The sequence below is a fragment of the Lithobates pipiens genome, unplaced genomic scaffold, assembly GCF_037356315.1.
Source record: "Lithobates pipiens isolate NorthernLeopardFrog02 unplaced genomic scaffold, aLitPip1_a1.2 Scaffold_8, whole genome shotgun sequence".
Classification (NCBI taxonomy): Eukaryota; Metazoa; Chordata; class Amphibia; order Anura; family Ranidae; genus Lithobates; species Lithobates pipiens.
In genome coordinates this window covers 455730229-455747614 of record NW_027507903.1, presented here as the reverse complement: position 1 = coordinate 455747614, position 17386 = coordinate 455730229, and the positions used below count along the sequence as shown (strand labels likewise).

The window sequence follows — 17386 nt, the reverse complement described above, 5'->3', positions numbered from 1 at the left end:
GGAAATGTTCAGAGTCCGGAACAGGTACTATCACCCCGCGACTCAGCAGATCCCTTACTGCCCCCAATAGGGCCTCCAGGCGAGCTGGGAGTACAGGTATGATGGAGGGGAAGAATCTGTTTTGCGGCCAAGAGAGGAACTCTATCTTGTAGCCTGAGGAAATCAGATCGCAGACCCATTGGTCGGACAGCCGAGAGGTCCATCGGGCTGCAAACTCCCGAAGGCGACTCCCCACCCGTGTTGTGGGTGGGGGGCAAACCTTCATGCGGTCGCACTTTTGCTCACAGGCTTGTGGTTCCAATGACGCTTTGGTCCTTTAGAGGTTGTCCTTTCGGGCTGGGGATGCTTGGTCAAACCCACAGGCAGATGAAAAAGCTGTTTGTGAGCAAAGAAAGGGGGCCCTTGCCTGCGGCGTGGCTCCTTAACCTTCCTGGCCTGTGGGAGTAGTGTACTCTTACCACCTGTGGCATTTTTAATAATGTCATCTAATGAGGCTCCAAAGAGCCGTTCGCCAAGGCGCATCAGCACCACTGCTGACACCGAAGCCCCGGATAACATAGGGAGAGTATCCAGGGCTGCGTCACAAATGTACTTCAGGCCTTGCACTAGTTCGTTTGCTAGTTCCACGCAGACAGGAGAAGCCTGTTGTTCTCGCAATTCGCGGTGGAACAGTTTTGCCCACTCAGCTAGTGTCAGTACTGGTCACATGGTTGACCCCCACAACCGTAAACAAGGAACGAGCCACTGCCTCGGCCTTCCTGTCCGTGGGATCCTTAAATGCAGGAGTCCCCTCTACCGGGATCGTGGTTACTTTGTTTAACCTGGATACTGTGGGGTGCACGACCGGAGTAGCCAACCATTTTCTGAGAAGGCTCCCCTCAAAAGGGTAACGCACCTCCATGTATTTGGGGACCGAAAAGGTCAGTTGCGGTCGACCCCAATCCTTGTAAATTAACTTATCAAAATAAGTCAGTCAGATACGGGAACACCTTAGGTGAACGGGCTGGCTTAGGGGACCCAAAAGGGACTGCTTTTTACCACCTTGCGGCCACGCACCGCCTCCATCCTGGCAATGAACGAATTGAGGGCCGCCGACAAGGCGTCCAAAGGCACTGCACAGTCTGCAGGCGAACCGGTTGCAATTGCCTGGAATTCGGGGGAAGAAACACCAGTTTATGAAGCCATGCTGACCCTACCCTGTCTGCCACCTGATGGGGACTTAGGACAGTGATGGTCCCACCCTTCTAACTGCTGCTGCCTGAGAGGCTCTTTCCCGCAGGACTCACCACCCTGACTGGTTCTGCCATGTCCAGCTAGTAGTGCCTGTGTCCCTTGTCAGCTCCCAGTTGCATAGGAGATCACACTGTGCTGTCCAGAGCTGCTGCCTATGGCACTGAAACTGATCCAAAATGTAAATCGGGCTCCAAGAAAATGGCCGCCGAGCGTCCAGTATAAAGGACATTAACACAGGGAAAATGGCTGCCGAGCTACAGGAAAGCATGCTGCTCCTTGCCCCACCTATGATGGCTGCTGAAAACTGTATACCATGAGGGACAGCGGCAGAGAAATGGCGGTGAACAGCGCTGCAGCGATTGGCAGGTACAGCCTCCAGACACCCCCAGGGAGAGATCCACAAACACACATCAGGGCACAGCCAGCGCAGTCCCCCCCAGACGAGAGCCCCCCGGAGAGCCCCTGCATATGACACACACCGCTCAGCAGCCCTAATGCAGCATCCCCCATGGGGGGGGGAGGGAAGATAGGGAGAAGAGAGAGAGGTGAGGGACCCCCGAATCGACCTCCCAGGGAATGCCCAGCTGCTCAGCCCCACTGAAGCAGGGAGAGCTGTACTTACCAGTCCTGCCGAGCTGGGAGACATTCCAACACAGACCCACTCTCTGATCAGTACGAGGTGGCTGTTGGCCTGGCACATTGTGACGCAGACATCAGTAGCCTGGTCATATGTGTGTCCCGGAGCATTAACGCTCACCGACCTCCTCTGGAGCTGAGGCATGTCGTGGCCAACCCAGCGCGGAGCTCTGGTCTGCACACGCTAACTGGCCAGGCTGGGGAGACTACAAGGATAAGATTATCCAACCTGTCACCCAGCCGGCTGTTGATAGCAGATCACAGGATCTTTAGGCTTGCGCAAAAAGCAAAGCTTCTGCAGAAAAAACATGGACCTATGGGCCCGCAGGGTTCCTAGGTCCTTCTCCTTCACTAGGAAAAATAAAACTGAGGCTGCAGTAGCAAGCTGAGGGGTTGTTACCCAAGGGACCGTCCCTTGGGTGGAACTAGAAAATTCTAGTTTTAATTATCACGTTAACATGTTAGGTCTTGTCCTCTCCTGAAGGTGGCGTAACAACCCAATGGTCTAAAGAGAGGAACTGTGTCAGTCGGTGAATATAAGAGAAACTTGCTTTACAATTTATAAACTGTCAGTGACGGTATTATGAGCCAGCAGCCCTGCAAAGTTTCAGCTGCTGGCTCTCCAAAAAGGATGCTTCTAACATCTCCAGTACGATCTTTACAAGATAGGCCACAAACTGATGACTTCATTGTTTTAGGTCAGGTCTGTATCACTGACAGTCCCCATCTAAAACTATACCCCCCCTAATAGTATGCTGCTTCTCTCACTGATCAGTCACTGGCTCAAGGAAGAGAGAGCACCTGTAAATGTTAATGAACTGCAGCTGATATGACTGTACTGTGTAAATCAAAAAAGGCAGGATGGAGAGAAATACAAATCCTTTGGCAAGTAAAACGGCTCCCATACACGTATTTCAGCTCTGTATTTAGCCGCTTGCCTGGAGTTCAGCTTTAAGTAAGGATCAAGGTGGCATGGACAGACCTTTCACATTTATAAACATGTCAACAATTGTAGTTCCCATACTACTGTCCTGAAAGGTTCATATCATATGCTATGTAAACAACCATCTAACAGACATCACCTTAAAAAAGCCTGGGTGGATGGGGCGCATGCGCGGCGCGATGCGGGACGGACGTGTCTGAGCACAGCTCCGTCTGACCCGGTCTGCCAAGCCGGATTTCCCAGGGCCTTTCGCCTCGTTTCTGGCTGAAAACCACCCAGCACCCCTGCGGAATATACCTGCACATGCCCAACCACAAAAAACGGAGGATTAAGCGCTCTAAACACTCCGCAAGCCCTCTTCACATCATGGAGAAATCCCAGGCTAGAAAGTCTCAAGATGGCGCCGGTGCCTCCGTGACTACAGGCCTCCCCGCGCTGTCTCAGCACACCACCCACAGTGAGTACTCCTCTCCTCTCTCTAAGGCTGACCTAGACAATAGCCTCACAGCCATATATGAGAAACTCGCTGACAAAATACAGCAGGAACTGCATAAAACAACCAGCGCTCTCACACATGAGATTGCAAACATAGGCAGCCGCACTGACATACTGGAAACCAAACATGACGAACTTTCTCTCTCCCACAATGACCTCAGAAAAGATTATGAATCTCTGGCCGACAGCTTTGCGTTTATGCAAGCTCAAATGGAAGATTTGGACAATAGAAACAGACGCAATAACATCAGAGTCCGCGGTATTCCAGAGTCGGTTACCGACCTCGCACCAAACATCTCTAAGCTCTTCCAAAATTTACTGCCAGATAAGCAAATCTCGATTTTTACCTATGACAGAATTTACAGAGCCCTTCGTCCCAAACCAACACCTGACAAACCTCCACGTGACATTATCATGTGTATGAAGGACTTTTTACTAAAAGAAGAAATTATGCGTGCCTCACGAAATACCCCAAACATTGTGTTTGAGGGCCACAAGATCCAGATCTACCCAGATATATCCCCAGCCACTCTAGATAGGAGACGCAGGATGAAAGAGGTCACTTCCATTCTACAAACAGCTAGAATCAGATATCGCTGGGGTTTCCCCTTTAAATTGTCAATAATACATAATGGCTCAACCTACACGGTCTACAACATAATTGAAGGCAAAGAACTCCTGGTTAAGCTGGGCCTTCTTGACCCCGAGCCTCCTGCCAGACCTATCTCTACCCCGCGCTCTTCGCCAATCTGGTCAACACCAGCTTCAAGACGTCCCCAGAGGAGTCAAGTAAGATGGCGACAATCTCCTCAGAACTAACATCTTTCCTCATCTAAGTGCCGCCTGCCTCATCGCCTCCCCCATGGTCACCTCTAGATCTCCAATCAAGTTCTCTGAGACTCCCCACTGTCTGTTACTTACACCATTGTATCTAAAGGATATGGACTCTGATATGGACTCTGATCCTCCCCCCCCTTTTTTTTTTTTTTTTTTTAAGACAAATACTGTTGATCTGATTCAGCATTATTGTGTCCCTTTATAATGGTTATACATATTGATCCTGGTTTGATCTTGCTGTATAGACTTCTTTTTTTTTTTTTTTTTTGCTTTTTTTTTGCTATCTTTTCTTTTCCTTTTTTTTTTGGACTGTTTGATTTTCTTTTTTGGTGGGATGGACCGAGGGTCTGGTGGTGGGGAAGGTCGAGCCCCTCTTCGTTTTTTTTTTTGTCCCTCTCCCCCTCTCCTCTGCTCCTCCCATATATGTCTTCGTGACATGTGGTAATAGCAGAATTGATAGCGATGCGGGATGAGAGGGAGGGGTTTGGGAGACATGTTTTGTAATGGCATTACACTTTTCTTTTTTTTTTCTATGTGCTTGGCTTATCCGCCGTCGCTGGTTTGTCCCCACATCCGACCCGGTGCATGACGCCCCCTCTTTTTCGTAGGGTGTGCCTCGTGGACACTGTGGGACGGGTTTCGGACATATTTGTCCTTCAAATTCTACTGTTGGATCATCTGGCCTTTTGCCACTTGACCCCCTTTTTGATTTTGAATATTCCAGTTTTTGTTCTATTTTGCTATTTGGCCAGTTTGGCCCAGTTTAAAAAATGCATAATTATTATGATTGTTTACTCTATTTTGGTATTATGGTACAATTTTTACTTTACTTATGTGATACCTCATGACTGCATCTCATATCCCACTATCCATATCATACTCACCAGATTTATTATTTCCACCTCTCCCCTAGATGTGGGCTTTCATTACGTTTCATTCTCCCCCTCTATACTCCCACGTACCTTCTCTCAACGGAGATTCATCTCCCATCTCGTCACCACTATCGATAACATTCCTCTAACATATCGCACTCAAATCTCTCCTAATGGGCCTTAGAGTACTCTCTCACAACGTTCAAGGCTTCAATTCCCCTCACAAACGCAAAAAAGCCTTCCAACATTATAAAAGACTGAAGGCAGACATTATCCTCATGCAGGAAACACATTTTTCAGCCACAAACCACCCAAAATTTTTTGATAAATCTTACAGCCAAATTTATTTTACCACATTCCACAACAAAACTAGAGGGGTTGCCGTTTTTGTCCGCAACTCTATTATTTTTGATATCCAAAACATCTACAAAGACGAAGACAGCCGCTTCATCATCATTAAGGGCACCATCAACAATCGCCATATCACAATTTCCTCACTTTACGCACCCAATGAATCCCACCACGCCTTTTACTCCAAATTTTTTGATACCCTGGAAAAATTTAACTCCCCACACTTGATTATAGCAGGAGACTTCAATCTAACGGCTCATCCAGCTTTAGATAGAAGTAATGCAACACCATCCTCTAAAACCTTTTCTAAATTTATGAACAGAACTCTCAACAGCCTACAATTGATAGACTCTTGGAGGGCACACAACATCGGTATTAGGGAATACACTCATTATTCCTACCCTCACAATTGTTATGCCCGACTAGATTACTTATACTGCACACCCATCCTACTCGCTAATTCATCCGAAGCACTTATTCACTCCTGCCCATGGTCAGATCATAACATAGTCTCGATCGATCTCACCCACATAGGACTACCTCCAACCCCTTTTAACTGGCGTTTAAATGACTCTCTACTAACAGACCCCTCTATTATCCAAAAGGTTTCTACCCATATCGATAATTACTTTCTAGATAACTCTACAGATGACGTATCTCCCACGACCCTTTGGTCTGCGCATAAGGCAGTCTTAAGAGGCCACCTCATTCATATAGCGGCTACCAAGAATAAAGAGAGACTTGCTACAATTAAAGACCTTACTAGGGATCTGGATCTGCTATACCAAAAAATACACTTTTCTCCATCTCAAGAAATTAACTCTCAGATTCAGGAAAAACGCCAACAACTTGACACTATATTATCAGCAAACACGGAAAAGGCACTTAGATATTCCAAAGCTAAATTCCTACTACATGGCAACTCCGCATCAACGATGTTCGCACGAAAACTCAAACAAGAAATTAACCCGCCACATTTATATAAGTTGCGAGACAACAATGGCAACATTGTTACTCACCCCCAGGAGGTTATGGAAATCTTCACAGCCTTCTATAAAAATCTTCTCTCTGACCCTAACCCCCATCCTCAAACCCCACCGCTTGATTGGATAAATAACCTACACCTCCCTTCCCTCTCGAATGACCAAATTAATTCTTTGAAAGTCCCATTCACAATTCCTGAAACCATAAAAGTCATTAAATCTCTTAAAACCTCCACCGCCCCAGGCCCGGACGGCTACACATCCTCCTACTATAAAAAATTCACTCCCCTCCTGGCTCCCAAATTAACTAATCTTTTCAATCATATTCTTCAAGGTAACCAGTTCCCCGAAGAAATGCTCCTGGCCAATATGTCCTTAATCCCCAAGCCACATAAAGACCACTCCCTTCCACAAAATTTCCGTCCAATATCTGTTTTAAATAATGATCTAAAAATATTTGGCAGACTGTTGGCAGATAGACTTGCAGCAGTAATTCACAATCTAATTCACATAGACCAGACTGGATTCATTCCTAATCGTCAAATAGTTGATAATATTAGACTTGTCACCAATATTATACAAGACGCTAATCTGCATGGCAAACCAGTCTGTCTTCTTAGTCTCGATATTCATAAGGCTTTCGACAGTGTTGATTGGTCATACCTTAATCTTCTTCTTCCCAAATTCGGCATCCCTGACAAATTCCTTCATGGCTTTAATGCCCTTTATCATTCCCCACACACCAGGATCAAAATACCTGGCATAAATTCAAAATTTTTCCCTCTTAGCAGAGGCACTAGACAAGGCTGCCCTCTATCCCCCCTCTTATTCGCCTTAGCCATAGAACCCCTAGCCCAAGCACTAAGGAATAACATCAATATTAAAGGGTATACCAAGGGTCCCCACGACTTTAAGTTGAGTTTATATGCTGACGATGCTCTAATATTTCTATCCGACCCACTTATTTCTATACCTAATCTTCTTAATGAACTTAAAGTCTTCCAAAGGCTCTCGGGTTTAAGTATTAACATCAGCAAATGCTCAGCCCTTCCCATTAATATTCCCCAAAACACACTAAATATCCTACACTCAAACTTCCCATTCACCTGGACCACAAGCTCATTTAGATACCTTGGCATTCACATATCCCCCCTCTTTCAAATCCCTTTATAAGGTCAACTACCCCCCTTTATTTTCCCACATAAGTGCCCTACTAGATAAATGGTCCTCTTATCATATCTCCTTTTTGGGTAGAATCTGTGCCATTAAGATGTCCATAGTTCCTAAACTTTTATACTATTTTAGGGCCCTCCCCATAAACGTCCCCAAAACTAGAATTCTAAAGCTTCAAAGAGAAATAAACAAATTTATTTGGGCTAATAAAAAACCCAGATGTAGTAACTCCCTCATGCACAGGCCGCAAAATTTAGGAGGTCTCGGTCTCCCAAACATCTGGCACTATTTCCTCGCATCCAAGCTCTCCCAAATTTCTCAATGGCATGCCCCTATATAGAACATCCCATGGAAAACATTTGAATCTTCTTCTATCCTTCCTCTATACTTACAAGGCCTCTTATGGTCGAATCACAGCAATTTTCGTACTTTAAACAAGGCTAACATGATAGTTGCACAACTTTTCCAAATTTGGACAAAGATCAAGGATACATTTAACCTTGCATCTACCATTTCCCCACTAACCACATTCCTCGGGGATAGGAGATTTTCTCTTTCTTTAGATGTCTATAATCAATATGCTTTATGGTCTAAATACAAACTTTCTACACTGGGCTCCTTTATCTATAAATCTTCTTTCCCTACATTTAACTCACTTCAAATCAAGCATGACCTCCCCCCTACGGAACTCGCACGTTATGACCGAATAAAACAATTCTTTGATCTTCACTACACCTTACAACCCCTCTCTTCAGAAACACTCTTTGAACACATTTGTTTGCACTCCTCCAGAGACAGAGGTCTCATCTCACTACTCTATAACCTGTTAAACTCCTCCTCCACCCCGGAAAAATCTGCCCCAATGTTACACTGGGAGGAGGAGCTTGACTGTTCTTTCACCCCAGAACTTTGGAGCGAGATGACTGACAATCTCCGGAAAAGTAATAAAGCAATAGCCTTTAGAGAAACCCCTCTCAAACTATTTTCAAGATGGTACATGACCCCGTCCAAAATTCACTCCTTTTATCCCGAAACTTCCCCTAATTGCTTCAGGGGCTGCACAGAACCAGGCACATATGCTCATATTTTCTGGAGTTGCCCTCAACTTCAACCCATATGGCAAGCAGCTATCACCAGATTTGAGCTATCCTCAAAGCACAAAGTCTCCCTTACACCACAAGTATGCATATTGTATGCCAATCTCCCTAACACTCCTACTCCTTGCACGAGACTGTTTCACTCCCTCATTAGCTCGATACAATGGATGATTGCTTTAAATTGGAGAACTAATACCCTTCTCTGGTCGCAAGTTTTGAACCGTATGGAAATGCTCAAACTATCAGAAAGAATTCACCATACCTTATATGACAGTATGCACATCTTTAACAACAAATGGTTATACTGGTCCCTACCTTGATCACATTCTGGTACCCCCACTCGAAACCTCTCTTCTCTCTTTAGGTCCCGTACATAAAATTGTAATTCTATTATCTGTATCACTTTTCCCATCCCCTCTAATTTCTGTACCACCCTCACATTATGTAAACCCTAGCTTGTATTATTATCTACGCTTTATGCTATATTTTTACCAAAAATTATCTTTTTATGCATTTTATTTGTATTTTCTAACTGACAAATAAAGCTTTTGTAAACAAAAAAAAAAAAGCCTGGGTGAACAAGCATTGTTAGAGACAGCACATTTCCCCTTTTTATACATTTAAAAATCTGAGACACTAAAAATATTAATTTTACTAGAAATGGGCAGTCCAGGGCCACCTGTATATTCAGATTAGGCTCGCTCAGTTATGTCACTTTTGTACACTATACAGCCTCCATTTAATTTTTATATTTTTGTAAAATAAGTTTCATAGTTTCATAGTTAGTAAGGTTGAATAAAGACACCAGTCCATCCAGTTCAACCTGAGTGTCTACCCCTATCCTGGTAAATTGCACACTCACATTGGTCCCTACCCTCAAGGAGCCCACAATCTAAGGTCCCCATTCATATACTAGGGCCAATTTTGGACAGAAGCCAATTAACCTACCTGCATGTCTTTGGAGTGTGGGAGGAAACCGGAGTACCCGGAGGAAACCCACGCAGGCACAGGGAGAACATGCAAACTCCAGGCAGGTAGTGTCGTGGTTGGGATTCAAACCAGCGACCCTTCTTACTGCTAGGTGAGAGTGTTACACACTACACCACTGTGCCGCCCCAAGTTTTCCTCCTTTCACAGCACCTCCCCAGGGCAGTAGAGGTAAGTAAACATTCATAAACAGCAGTCAAAACTGTTTTTATGTAAATGAACAAAAACATAATACAGAAAACCAAAAAAAAAAAAAAAATGGATGAACAAAAAGGAAAAAAAAAAAACACTAAAAATATATTAAATATTTCTTAAATTGCAGCCTCCTCTTTGGACAGGTTGGTAAAATGTATGATGCCTGCTTATAACAGAGTTCACCACAAACTAATGCATTTATAGATTTGTTACTATTCCTTGGAGCAGCTGATCAATGAAGATTGAAGTCTTTCTTTATGAGTAACAATAGCATTGTGAAGGATTGCATGCATGTCATCTGTTGTTGCGATTCTGAACAAAGTTGACGGAGTAAGATCCAGTTTCTGAATCCTGATTGACCTGGAAGTTGTTTGTTGACAACCCAAAAGGTTTCAAAACCAGATCTCCCAAACTCTTCAGTTTACCTGAGGGATATAAAACAAACATTGTTGACTCCATAAATCACAGAGTTTAAAGTGAGCCTGTCATCATGTGGTTGAAACAAAAGTAAAGACAGCCTGTAAGGGCTTATTCACACAGGAGTACAATAGTCTGCATTCTGATTCGTAATTTATACAGACCTAAATGCAGTGCTACTATATGCTATGCGCCCATGCACACTGGTCCGTTTTGGTCCAAAACATTTAGCCACAGAAACCAAAGCTGGAAAGATCTACATTCACAGCCATACATTTGGCCATATTTTTACACACTGTATGCATCTACACATTTGTGCAAATGTTTAAAATGTGTCCCTTGTACATGGACCTCATTTTGCCATTGATGCTGCCGACGATGTAAATATCAACAATATGTAGCCAGCAGTGTCACCACCAATTACACACTGCTGCCGTTTACATTGTCCCTTCTAAATAGGTCATTTTATGTGTGGACTGTAGCATATTTATCTCAATGCACACATTCCTGTAAAAATTGCTGTGTATGTAGACAGGTGCTGCAGCAACTAGCGGGTGGAACTGAAGACAACCAGAGTGAAAGAACGTCGCCAACACACCACTGATCTCCAAAATGGGTCCAAAGCTTTAATGAGCGATAACATTGTTACAGTCGAAGTAACGTTTTGGAGTCTCACAGGATCCCTGATGAAGGCTTCGAAACACTGCTTCTGCTGTAGCCATGTAATCGATCATTAAAACTTTGGACCCATTTTAGAGATCAGTGGCGTGCTGGCGACATTCCTTCACTCCATTTATGTGTGGGTGGGCATGCACAGAATTAACTTGGTCTTCAGTCATTCATATTTGAAGGCCGGAAGTAATTCTGCAAATGGATTTAGGGAGATATGTAAACATTAGTGTGCCTACACATTGTCGGCAGTGACATGTTGGCCCTGCAGTGTTTCAGGCAAAGGTTATCACAAGGTGAAAATGTGTAATTAGAGAACATTTTTCTTGAAAGATTGAAGTACTTCATTTTTTTGAAAATTCGTTATACATAGACTTCTGTATCATCTGTGTACTTTTTGCACATTATACTATTGGATTTATTTACATGCTAAAAATAGGTGTGCATTTGGATTATGTTTATATGCAATTTTTAAAAAGGACAGATTTGTGATTTTAGATTTGTTGGCACCTTAACAGAAGGAGGTGTTGGGGCAGCAGTCACTAAGCGGTTAGCTTTTCTGCCTAGAAACAGTAGGGTCATTGGTTCGAATCCCAACCACAGTACTATCTGTCTGCATGTTCTCCCCGTGCCTGTGTGGGTTTTCTACAGATACTCCAAAGACATGCTGGTAATTGGCTCCTGTCTAAATTGCCCCAGATAAAAGGGATGCGAGATAGGGACCTTAGATTGCAAGCTTGAGGGCAGGGACTGATGTGAATGTACAATATATGTGTAAAGCACTGCATAAAATTGATGGTGCTAGAGCAGTACCTGTAATAAATAAAATAAACTTATTACATACAGAAACCTGTATATGCAATTTGACACTTTATCAACCACTTGTCTACTGGGCACCTTTACCCCATTTCCTGCCCAGGCCAATTTTCAGCTTTCAGAAAAGTCACACTACACTCTACCCATATGACATTTTTCTAATTTCCACACAAATAGAGATTTCTTTTGGTGGTATTTAATCACAACCGTTTTATTTTTTGCTAAATAAACAAAAAAAAAAAAAAATACTGTAAATTTTGAAAAACAAACATTTGTCATAGTTTGTTGTAAAATGTTGTAAACATTTTTCTCCTTTACTGATGGGCACTAGTTGGCAGCACTGGTGGGCATTATTTGGACCGTGCTGATAACCAGTGCCTTGATTATCAGTGTAGATGTCCCTTTTACAGAAGTCAGTTATCGTCTCTCTCCTCACTGTCAGCGCAAGGAAATGAATGCAGATAACCGGCTTGTGTTTACTACATGCTCAGCTGATCATGATGTAAAGGGCCACTGTAATTTTCCCTTTACCCCGATCTAGGATCAGCGGTGTCCTAAGGACAGGGCAATCACGAAGCAACATATAAAAACACCCTTCCAGAACTGGGCGACCAAGCTGTAGCCATCATTCAGCTATAGCACGGTCGGGAAGTGGTTAAGGGAACGTTTTATATGAAGGTAAAGGGAGCACTGGATATGTTTTAAGTGTATGATGTATGTGTCACAAACTAGATCTGTATCAGAGCTTCTCCACCAATTGAAGCCTGGGGGAAGATTCTTAATAGATTTTAAATAGTAAATTTAGAGCAACATTTCTACAAAAAATGTAAACGAATACTACAAATCTGAATATTTTGAGTACTTCTGATCTACAGTATCTCACAAAAGTGAGTACATACCTCATATTTTTGTAAATATTTTATTATACCTTTTCATGTGACAACACTGACACTTACTACTTTGCTACAATGTAAAGTAGTGAGTGTACAGCTTGTATAACAGTGTAAATTTACTGTCCCCTCAAAATAACTCAACATACAGCCATTAATGTCTAAACCACTGGCAACAAAAGTGAGTACACGCCTAAGTGAAAATGTCTAAATTGGCCCAAAGTGTCAATATTTTGTGTGCCCACCATTATTTTTCCAGCACTGCCTTAACCCTCTTGGGCATGGAGTTCACCAGAGCTGCACAAGTTACCACTGGAGTCCTCTTCCACTCCTCCATGAGGACATCACAGAGCTGGGTGATGTTAGAGACCTTGTGCTCCTCTACCTTCCGTTTGAGAATGCCCCACAGATGCTCAATAGGGTTTAGGTCTGGAGACATCCTCGGCCAGTCCATCACCTTTACCCTCAGCTTCTTTAGCAAGGCAGTGGTCATCTTTGACGTATGTTTGGGGTTGTTATGTTGGAACACTGCCCTGCAGCCCAGTCTCCCAAGGGAAGGGATCATGCTCTTCTTCAGTATGTCACAGTACATGTTGGCATTCATGGTTCCCTCAATGAGCTGTAGCTCCCCAGTGCCAGCAGTACTCATGCAGCCCCAGACCATGACACTCCCACCACCATGCTTGACTGTAGACAAGACAAACTTGTCTTTGTACTCCTCACCTAGTTGCCATCACACACGCTTGACACCATCAGAACCAAATAAGTTTATCTTGGTCTCATCAGACCACAGGACATGGTTCTAGTAATCCATGTCCTTAGTCTGCAGCAAACTGTTTGTGGACTTTGTGCATCATCTTTAGAAGAGGTTTCCTTCTGGGACAACAGCCATGCAGACCAATTTGGTGCAGTGTGCGGCGTATGGACTGAGCACTGACAGGATGATCCCCCCCCCCACCTCTGCAGCAATGCTGGCAATACTCATACATCTATTTCCCAAAGACAACCTCTGGATATGATGCTGAGCACGAGCACACAACTTCTTTGGTTGACCATGGTAAGGCCTGTTCTGAGTGGAACATGTCATGTTAAACCACTGCATTGTCTTGCATTGAATACTTCATCAATGTGCTTCTTCTGTACTAATTAGAAAGCTGGGGGTATTTGTGGGATATGCTATATATAACTGTAGCTGCGGTAAAAGTCCAGACCAAGCTATTCTGTCTGGCAGGGGATGCCACGAATCTTGCTACAGAGAACAACTTATCCTTTGGCAGGTAAAGCAAGCTGTTCCCATAAAAAGGGGAATGGGCTATACTTGGTAATCACGGGCTGATATGAAATCACATTTTAAATTGCTTTCCTATTTTGCCTATAAGATACTTAGAACAGAAAATCATTCTAGGTTATGAGATTCCAAATGATCCATGGGTCATATTGTTTCACTGCACAGGCTCCCCAGCAGGACCCTATAAAAAGTCTGTGACCCCCACACTTGCTTAACGCTGCAAAGGCGCTTATTCCACGTCATTGGAAGCAACCTACAATCCCATCTCTACGTCAATGGCTTGTGGAGGTTGACCGCACATATCAACTGGAGGACCTTACGTACTCCCTCCAGAAAAAGGCAGACTTGGGGAAATGGATTTGGTCCTGCTGGGTAGCCTTTAAATATACCTCAGATTATGCGGAAATTATGGCGCAAACTGGTTAAGTTCATGTGACTTTCTGTGTGTTATTTTTTGGTCTGAGACAGGACCGGGCAGATCCCTACTTTTTCTCCTCCTTCCTCCCTCCCTTTCTCCTTTTTCTTTCTTTGACTTTCCCCTCTCTACCCTCTTTTACTGTGGTCTTTTTCTTTTTCCTTCTCTCTTCCTTTTCTTAGTGACTTGGTTTACTGCGCTTTGGATGGTACATCAGAGGTTGCATGGTTATGCATTTGCTATCCCAATCTTTGGTTGGGGAATAATTCTGTCATACAGAATGGGCGGGCTTCACTTATCCTCAGAAGTTTCTTCTTAGTATTGCATTGTTAGCGACTTACTGTTACAAGTCCCGTCCTATGTCTTCTGTAACACTGGTGTCACTATGTATGGTATATTGTATGTAATACGCTGTCTGTCACTATTTATTTCTACTTCATTCTTTAATAAACACAAATTAAACAAAAATAAGATACTTAGAACAGTCTGTGAGGGAGGAAACCTGGTTACTTACTGATCATTTCTTCTTTCATTTTCTCATTCCTCTCTTCAATCTGTTTAGGCAAGCGCTGCAAAATACACAAAACAAAAATGACTTGTGCAAGATTTTTTTTTTTTTAATCAATTGCTAAACTATCATACAAATTTGTAATTGATTAGGGCCGATTCACAACATTAATCTCAGTGGAACGTGCTGTGGATTTCTGTGTGATTCACATGCCTTCTTGGGTGCAGTTTGTTTTCATTCCATTCATCTGAATGGGCTGAAAATGCTGTGGACTGCACAAAAAGTAGTGCATGCACTACTTTAATAATAAAAAAAAAAAAAAAAAAAAAAAATACACAGCAAACGAATCACATGGTACTACTGATCCAGTTCAAGCAAATGCAGTGCAACCTACATTTAAGGTGTTGTCAACACTGACACCCCCTGCAGATTGCAACTGCAGTGCATTTTGAACACATGGAACACTGGTTTCCCACACTGCTTTCTGGTGTGGAGAGGCCCTTAAAAATGTATGTCTGGGCAAAATAACGAAACGAAGATTCAGTACATTTCTGCAACAAAATGTACTTTTCACTAAGTTTTGTCCCTTTAAAGAAGAGGTTTTTAACCTTTTTGAATGTGGTGAAAGCTATGGACCCCTCCCCAGAAATGTTCGCTACTATTCTCATTATTTAGCTCATTTCAATGAATCTAAATTTTTTTTTTTTTAATCTGACCCTCACGGACCCCCTGAAACCCATCCCTGGGCCACTCAGGGGTCCATGGACAGGAACCCCTGCTTTAAAAGGGTAATGCCACCTTTGTGGAATATATAAAACAAATAAAAAAAATAAAAAATACAGGCTATAATTTTCTATCAAATTTAAAGCGGTTCTCCACCCTAAAGGGGAAGTTCCGCTAATCTGATCCCCCCCTCCGGTGCCACAATCGGCAGGGGGGTGCAGTTACCTGGATAATCCAGGTATCTGCACCCACTTCCGGGACAGACCGCCGCAGACGCCCCCCGTTGTGTTCTGGGAAACACACAGTTCCCAGCGGGGACCAGAAGAGACGCGCATGCGCAGTAGGGAACCAGGCAGTGAAGCCGCAACGCTTCACTTCCTGATTCCCTGACAGAGGATGGCCGACATCGCTGGACCCTGGGACAGGTAAGTGTGATTTTATTAAAAGTCAGCAGCTGCAATATTAGTAGCTGCTGGCTTTTAATATTTTTTATTTATTTTTTTTGGTGCAGAACCGCTTTAATGTTCCTTATCCCCCAGAGTACCCAACTCTTCTTCCCATTTTTTCAGGAATAGTGGTTCCCCTGGTTCCTTTTCCTCCTCTAGAATTTTATAAATTTTGGACAAAATTTTTTTTTTTGCAGCTCGGGTCTGAAAGCATTCTCTCCATAGGTCTGAGATCTCCTTCCCCACGGAGTGGCCGAGGCAGCGTCTGAACAAAATGTTTAATTTGTGCATATCTCCAACTATCTAATTTCCTACATCCCCATCTTTGTCTTATTTCTCCTAAAGTGCAAAATCTGTCCCCATTCATCACATCTTTCAACAAAATATCATCCTTTTTTACCCATCTGGTGAAATAAACATATTCCTCCTTCCCTGGTTTAAAAAAAACTTGTGTCTAATAAAGAAATTAAAGGTGAATTGTGCTGCCAATGATTTAATTCACCCACTTTATCCCATATTTTAAACAAATTAATAGTTAGTGGGTTGGTGCTCCTCCCCAAGTCACGATAGTCCCGTGGTATCCAAATCCTTTTTCCTAAATTGACTCCACTTTGTGTTTTCTCTATATTTACCCACCCTTTATCCCCTTTGTCATACACCCAGTCCACCACCCGTGAAATTACTGCTGCCTGGTAATATCTTCTGAGGTTCGGGGCGGCTAATCCCCCTCCTACTTTCCCCCTTTCCAGAGTCGCATATGAGATTCTAGGATTCCTACGTCCCCATATATGTTTTAAGATTAGGGTTTGGAGTTTCATAAAGAACTCCTGCGGAACTTTTATTGGGATCATTTGAAACACATATGTCAATTTTGGTAAAATAAACATTTTTAGCGCGTTTACTCTTCCTATTAACGACAGGGGTTTATGTCTCATGCTTTTAATACATTCTTTAACCCTATTTAATATGTCTGTATAATTGGCTGCGTATGTAGATGACAATGTGGGTGTAATTCTTACTCCCAGGTACCTTAACTCTTCCCTACACCAGATAAAGGGGAAGGACCTCTGGAGTTCCTCTTGTTCTTTTTTTGGTACGGTTATGTTCAGAATCTCAGTTTTTGACATATTGATCTTAAAATTTGTCAGCTTCCCATATCTGTGGATCTCCTTAATTATGTTTGGCAGAGTCACCCTGAGTTCCGAAACATAAAATAATATGTCATCTGCATACGCAGAGACCTTATACTCCTCTCCGCCTATTCTCACCCCCCTTATATCTCCATTCTTCCTGATAGAAGCCAGCAAGGTTTCCAAAGCCAGTACAAACAGCATTGGAGACAGGGGACACCCCTGTCTAGTTCCATTGTATAACTTTACTACCGGGGAGAGGTTACCGTTAATTTTAATTTT

General features: G+C 43.3%; 1 protein-coding gene across 2 annotated transcripts in view; it reads right to left on the bottom strand.

Annotated features, from left to right (window-relative positions):
* Nucleotides 1–17386, bottom strand: part of TTC1 (tetratricopeptide repeat domain 1) — a 39530-nt gene that overhangs the window by 9659 nt on the left and 12485 nt on the right. The window contains exons 6-7 of one of the 2 annotated variants that reach the window (XM_077468436.1): nt 14812–14866; nt 9799–10227 (exon numbers count right to left, since the gene is read on the bottom strand). In XM_077468436.1, coding sequence (XP_077324562.1) covers nt 10097–10227; nt 14812–14866 — 186 coding nt within the window. In that variant the 3' untranslated portion in view covers nt 9799–10096. Of the gene's footprint in view, nt 1–9798; nt 10228–14811; nt 14867–17386 lie in introns of those variants that run through there. The other variant, XM_077468437.1, reaches the window with a different exon arrangement.